We start from the raw sequence: 6,891 nt of genomic DNA, 5'->3' as shown, positions 1-6,891 counted from the left end.
GCCAAAATTTGGGGTATTACATTTGTCATACATAATGATCATGAGGCCTTAAAGCATATCAAGGGTAACACAAGTTGAACAAAAGGCATGCCAAGTGGGATGAGTTTCTTGAATCTTTTCCCTATGTCATAAGCTATAAGAAAGGTAAAGACGACATTTTGGTCGATGCTTTATCAAGGAGGTATGTACTTCTTAACATTTTAAATTCTAAACTTCTTGGTTTCTTCTTTATTAAAGAGTAATATGCTACTGATCTTGATTTTGGAGAAAGGTATATATTGTGTGAAACAAAATTCTATGACAAGCAGTACATGCATGATGGATTTCATTCTAGGAATGAAATGTTTCCAAATCAAAGGAAATCTAAAATTCTACCAAGAGAGATGACCCTTTCCAAATTGTAGATAATATGAATGATAATGCCTACAAATTTGACCTACGAAGATACTTTAGCAGTGTAAGTGTTTCATTCAACATCTTGGACATCTCTCCCTATGAAGATAGCCACGATTTGAGGATAACTCACCTCAAATAAAGGGGATAGCGTAAACACACCTACACTTGATCGAAAAACATTTCCGCAATGACCTATTACTCGTTCAAAGGCTAAATAATTTATGGAAGTGCTTTCACTTAGACGGCTTAATGCTTTTGATTATTTTGAAACCTTTTCAGCCTTAAAAGACAAGTTATATGATATGTTGCAAGCTTAAATGTAGCATATTATAGCCCCATATTTCTATACTTGGTTTATTTCATGCATATGATATGTTACACATTTATTTCTAGCTTAATCTATGCTTATATCATGAGTTTGCATCATTCTTTAGCTTATGCATATCCATAGTTAACTTATATTATGTTTATATTAGCTTATGCATTTATTCCTAGCTTGTCTTAGCTCATATGCATGATTAACATAGGTATCAACATGCATTTGGATTGATTCTAGCTCACACATCACTCGTTTGGTTCTTTTCATTATAAACATAGGTAAACACATTGGCGAGGCATCATATGGAAGCTCAGTGTAGCTAAACAACAAACATGGCAGCTCAAAATTAGGGCAAACTAAGGAAAAATAGTTGGAAAGAGATCAAACATGAAGAACTTAGCTTAAGTCTAGCTAAGGGAGCTGAATGGAAGCTAAAGGGAACTGGAGAGTAGCTAATATGAAACTGAGTGGCTGGAAGTGTCAGTAGGTAGCTAGCTTGAATTATCCTAAATCACACTTACCTAGCTTCCTACTTGACACTCACATGTTCACCAAAGATCAAGAGTGCACCATGGCAGAATATAACACATTCCTTAGATGTGGAGGATCATATACATTAAGTTTGGCATACATCCTAGGGCATGAGAAGTCATGTGCAAGCAAGGAGGCTACCATGTGCAAAATTTAAGCTTGTGCACATCACGTGACAAAAAATAGGCAGCAAACACCAACGAGTGCACTCTATTCGGCCAAATCATCATTTCTCCTCATTAAGGCACCAACATGAATGTATTCATCACCATTCAGCCAAGCACCATAACTCCTCATTCAAGCCGAACCAACACCCTTATTCAAGTGGCTTTGTAATTTAATAAAACATGTCTTTATGAATGGTAACAAGGCTTACCAAATAAACATGTATCCATTCGACCAAGCATATTCATTTCTAATAAATACTTGAGGCATTTGTATTGTACAATCATCTTTTGCTCATTAACATACTTGTTAATTCTTCCCTTTTTCTTAGTCCTTTGTGACTTTATCGACTTATAGTGCAACAACACTTATGGTGTCAACCACTCTATTATTTCATAGATTTTTGTGGTTCCTAGTATAACCCCTTTTACCTGACCTAAAGGGAAAAAGTCGATGCATGAATCCCATAATCTTGTTTTCCCAAAATGAACCCAAACATCAGTTTAAATACATTGAAATTTACCCTCACATTTATTGTAATCAAATACTTAATGTAACCAAAATAAATTTACAATAATTAAAAACATGAAATGAACATTTATAAATTCCAAAGCTCAAGTCCCAAAGTCCAAGCAATGTTTAAATCCAATATCCCAAATATTTAACATATTAAATATTATACAAATAAAATAATAAAATGTAATATTGTGGTTCCTAGTGTAACCCCTTTTACCTGACCTAAAGGGAAAAAGTCGGATGCATGAATCCCATAATCTTGTTTTCCCAAAACGAACCCAAACATCAGTTTAAATACATTGAAATTTACCCTCACATTTATTGTAATCAAATACTTAATGTAACCAAAATAAATTTACAATAATTAAAAACATGAAATGAACATTTATAAATTCCAAAGCTCAAGTCCCAAAGTCCAAGCAATGTTTAAATCCAATATCCCAAAATATTTAACATATTAAATATTATACAAATAAAATAATAAAATGTAATATCTGAAAACCTTATAAATGGCATACTTTGAAAATATTGGAAAAAAAAGAATAATGTCGAACTCCAAGTATCAGTCATCCTAACTCGATAATCTGGAAGAGAGAAACTAAGGGGTTGTAAGCTAATAAGCTTATTATGCCTCTAAAGTGCATTCAAACAAAAGTAATAACATAGTCCGAAATAAGAAATAACAATCATATGACAACACAACAATGGCAATCTCAAAAAAGAGTGGGTTCCCTAGAACAACACTAATTCCAACCCACACATCACATAAGTGGAGTCTGCAACAAAGACAGAGGCCACTGAATATGAAAATGTGATATTCTCCCATTGAGTGAATGCACTAAACTTCTCCTATCAGAATTCGTCCCAACATGATATGCAAAATGATAGAATATCCGATGTATGATTTGATCTGATTAACAATATTTCATAACAATTATACGAAGTTCATATTCTGAAGCATTTATATTTCTGAAGCACGTATCCAAGTCAAAACCACATTCATAGATAAAGTAAGTACATTCATGCACCGGGTCTGATAGGAAAACATGCATCACACGACAAGATATTTCAACTTTCGTTTACCAGAGACAACCTCACAGTAAATCATGCTTTCAATCATAATATCAACTAGCGGAGCAAACAAAATCATACAAATAATATTGAACCAAATAATGAGACATTCCTCGAGAGATATATAACGAATTTAATAACCTCTACCACGATCAGCTCGAGTAGAAGATCGGTCTGAATTTGTGCCTACAACAAATAATATAAATAAATAACTTCTTATAAATCAATTTAAAAAATTAACAAACTAACCTTTTTCAGTTTCTACTCACGATCGACTAGGGCTATAAAGGTTCAGTGTGAAGTTCGGGGGCAACAGTGGCGGAATAGGTAACTCGGTTCACAGTTTAGAGTTTTCTGCAAAAGAATAACGTATAAACTTAATCCAAATCCAATAATACATTTTTTGAAATATTTTTTAACGATAAATAAATTTATTTTACTCGATTATAGAACAAGTAATGGAGTTTCATTCGAATACAGCTACTGCCAGTACAGGAAAAGTAGAACTGCCAACGACGGGTTGCACTAGCAGCAGCCCCCAAGGGTCAGTGATGCCACAGCCACACTTGTTGTGACCTTGAAATGCCAACAACGGCGGCGATATGAAAGGGACAAACGCACATCAGCAGCCAAAACAACACCCACACAGTTGGCGAAGATGACCCCAATCGAGCGCCTATCTCGACACATCCATAACGGCCAATTACACTACGGTAGTGGGGTTTAAGCGAGCAAATCTCGCTGGTTTTGTGCGAACGCTTCTCCGAATCGACAATAGCAGGGACATGGTTAATAGGGACGATCTGCGAGATTACGTGATTGGACATACGAAGTGAACGACGTCATAAAGGTGAGCAGCGGCGGTGGCTTGGAGAGAGAATGGGACTACTGTTAGGTTTTTAAAAATAAAAGGGGCGGCAGAGTTATATTGGGGCAGGGGAAGTGCTTTTTCAAATAAAATTGTTATAATTGTAAGGTAAGCCATTGTTTTTGCTAGGGTTTTGAAAATACGACTTGAAGCTTTACAAATTTACAATTTGGTCACTATTTTTAATTTAGGAATCTAGGTTAAAATTTTACAAATTTTAGGATTTCAATTTGAGGATTTTTCAATTTGTTACAATTCCCCCCTTAAAAAAAATTTAGGCCTCGAAATTTACCTGAAGAAAGAGATGCAAAGACTGAGCTTCATGGTCTCCTCGGTCTCCCATGTAGACTCATCATAACCCCGATTATGCCACAATACATTGACCATCTTAACAATCTTCCTCCAATGAACTTTCTTATCTCTATCAAGAATTTCATCTGCCTCTTCTTCAAATCTCATATAAGATTGGATCTTTACCTTATCCATATCCAACATATGAGACGAGTCAACTCGGTAACGTCTCAATACAAAAACATGGAAAACGTCATGAATGCGGGAAAATTCAGGTTGTAAATCAAGCTGGTAGGCCACTGGTCCTACATGACGTACAATCTAATAAGGCCTAAAGAAACGAGGACTCAACTTGCCTTTCTGACTGAAACGAAGTACCGTCCTCCACGAAGATGCCCTCAAGAAAACCTAATCATCCACATCATACTCGATATCCTACGTTTTAGATCAGCATAAGATTTCTATCTATCAAAGGCAATCTTCAATCTATCCCTAATCATCCTGATAGTTTGCTCTGTCTCATAAACTAAATCCACACTATAAGAAATTTCTATTATTGTGACAAATTTAATTTTCTCAAAATTAATTTTGTCACGGTTAGTAGTTTTTTGGTGACAAAATAAATAATCATCGCATTAGATAAAAAAAGGTATACAATTATGAAAAAAAGCTAAAATCGTCATAATAATTTGTCACAATTAACAAAAATGTGTAACATATGGTGACAAAATAAATTTTAATACTAATTTTTGTCACAATTGTTTCCCTCCAATTTTTGGCGCCAAATTAAAGGTATATAATGACAACTTTTGTAACTAAAAGTTTTAGTAACTATGACAGAAAAAATTGTCACAATAAATACTGAGATTTAGATTTGTTGTGACAAATTTTGTTTGTAATTATATATTTTAATTATAGTGACAAAATATAGTCACAAATGATTATCTCTAATTTTTGTAAAAAAAATTTATATAGTGACATTTTATAATTATAAACTATAATTATTTTTACAAAAAATTGTCACAATACATAATGAGATTCAAAATTCAAGTTTTGGTTCCTATATTTCTTTTTCTCTTTTTACGTATCATTTCCAGCTTCAATAAATCGGGGTTCCTCTTATATTTTCAATATTCTTTCTTTTGCAAGTATAGATTTTTTAATTTGTAAAGATTTCTAGAAAGAAAGAGAGGAAGTGGGGGATTCTTTTTATTCTTGGGGAGGCAAGGGAATAAGGGGAAAAATGTCGAAGAAGAACTTTCAATGGAAGCACGATGACTTTAAAAGATTTTCATGGCGGTTCTATTCCATTTGATCTTCCTCTCCCTTCTGCCCCTGGCGTGTAAGTTCCCAAGTTTCAAATTCCATTTGAATCTGATTCTCATTCCTCTTATGTCTTTTTGTTTATGATGTATTCTTTTTTGGGTGTAATCCAAAATTTTGAACCTTCAGATCTTCTAGTGGAACCCTATTTTTTAATATCAAATTTTATGAGTATAGGATTGTTAGGCCTATCGATCGTACAGGTTCTGATAGACCTACATTTTGGGGAAACCCAGTAGGGCGGCCTAATGATCGTGCCCGTCCTAATTCTTCTCCTGCAACGAGGCGTTTTGATGATAAAACTCCATTTTTTTGGGTGTAATCCAAAATTTTTAACCTTCGGATCTGCTAATGGAACCCTATTTTTTAATATCAAATTTTATGAGTGCAAGACTGTTAGGCCTGCCGATCTTTCAGGTTCTGATAGAGCTACATCCTGGGGAAACCCAGTAGGGCAGCCTGATAATCATGACCGTCCTAATTCTTCTCCTACAACGAGGCATTTTGATGATAAAACTCAATTTTTTTCTAGCTCAGTTCATATTGGTCGTTATTTTGAGGAGGATGAAAGGAAGTCCTTAGATGGGGGTTCTGCCCCTCGTAGAACTATTACCGATGAGTGTTTTGGGGTTCAAGCTAGTCATGTAGAAAAGAAGCCAGAGTCTGTTTATGCAGGGAGGATTTTGGGTCAATATTTGTCAGCTCCGGTAGTTCTAATGTCGAGTGGTTCGGGGAATCTCTATTCTAGTAGAGTGTACGGAGTAACCATAGGCAGGCTGCTTCTGGGTTGTATCCTAACGCATGGGCAGCTAGGAAGGTAGCGACTGTGAGTGTTGCTCGTGCTGAACAAACCGCTGTCTCGAAGTTGGTTCATGCTAGTGCTATTGACAAGGTTTACTTGGGTCGATGGTAGTCAAAGCAATCTGTTCTGTATCAGAAAGATGTTGATGTTAGTAAACACTCGGAAACAGAAAATGGCTTGCATCCCCACGTTTATGATGATAAGACATACAACAAAATGAATGTTGTGGCTGGGATGGAGTATTCTGATGCGATGTTAGCAAACCAATTTGAAGGGGACTAAAAATTGAGGATGGAATACAGGGTGGTAGAAAGGGTACCAGGGTTATGATGAAGATGGATATGTGAATACTTCAAAACCTTGTTCAGCTGGCAGTGAAAATGGGAACCAGGTTAATATGTGTCTAGATTTGAAGCCTCGTTCACAACCCACTGAACAATTGGAGGGTAACATCGAGAAGGAAAGGTCAATATGTGTCTAGATTTCAAATTATCGTTACTCTATATGAGTGTTATAGATGTGTATTTCTGTTATCATAGTAATTGATAATTTACTGAGGGCGAGGGATAGAGCTATTAAGATATGTAAGTGAAAAAAGTAATGCATTAG

The 6,891-nt window shown here is 35.3% G+C and overlaps 1 protein-coding gene across 1 annotated transcript; it reads left to right on the top strand.

Moving 5' to 3' along the window:
* Positions 1-5,221: 5,221 nt before the first annotated feature.
* On the top strand, positions 5,222-6,485 carry LOC120163637. Its single transcript, XM_039173524.1, has 3 exons — positions 5,222-5,499; positions 5,658-5,767; positions 5,898-6,485. Exons 1-3 carry the CDS (start codon positions 5,432-5,434, stop codon positions 6,299-6,301), a joined length of 582 nt encoding a protein of 193 aa, XP_039029455.1. The 5' UTR covers positions 5,222-5,431; the 3' UTR covers positions 6,302-6,485.
* Positions 6,486-6,891: the final 406 nt, after the last annotated feature.

This window comes from Hibiscus syriacus, unplaced genomic scaffold, assembly GCF_006381635.1.
Source record: "Hibiscus syriacus cultivar Baekdansim isolate YM2019G1 unplaced genomic scaffold, ASM638163v2 tig00111473_pilon, whole genome shotgun sequence".
Lineage (NCBI taxonomy): Eukaryota > Viridiplantae > Streptophyta > Magnoliopsida > Malvales > Malvaceae > Hibiscus > Hibiscus syriacus.
This window is presented reverse-complemented; position numbering and strand designations above follow the sequence as displayed.

Bases quoted from the DNA above. Each gene is read 5' to 3' on its own strand.
- LOC120163637 (XM_039173524.1), top strand. From the start codon at position 5,432: ATGACTTTAAAAGATTTTCATGGCGGTTCTATTCCATTTGATCTTCCT. The intron at 5,500-5,657 runs GTAAGTTCCCAA...TTATGAGTATAG, and splicing joins CTCCCTTCTGCCCCTGGCGT to GATTGTTAGGCCTATCGATC. The intron at 5,768-5,897 runs GTTTTGATGATA...CCGATCTTTCAG, and splicing joins TTCTTCTCCTGCAACGAGGC to GTTCTGATAGAGCTACATCC.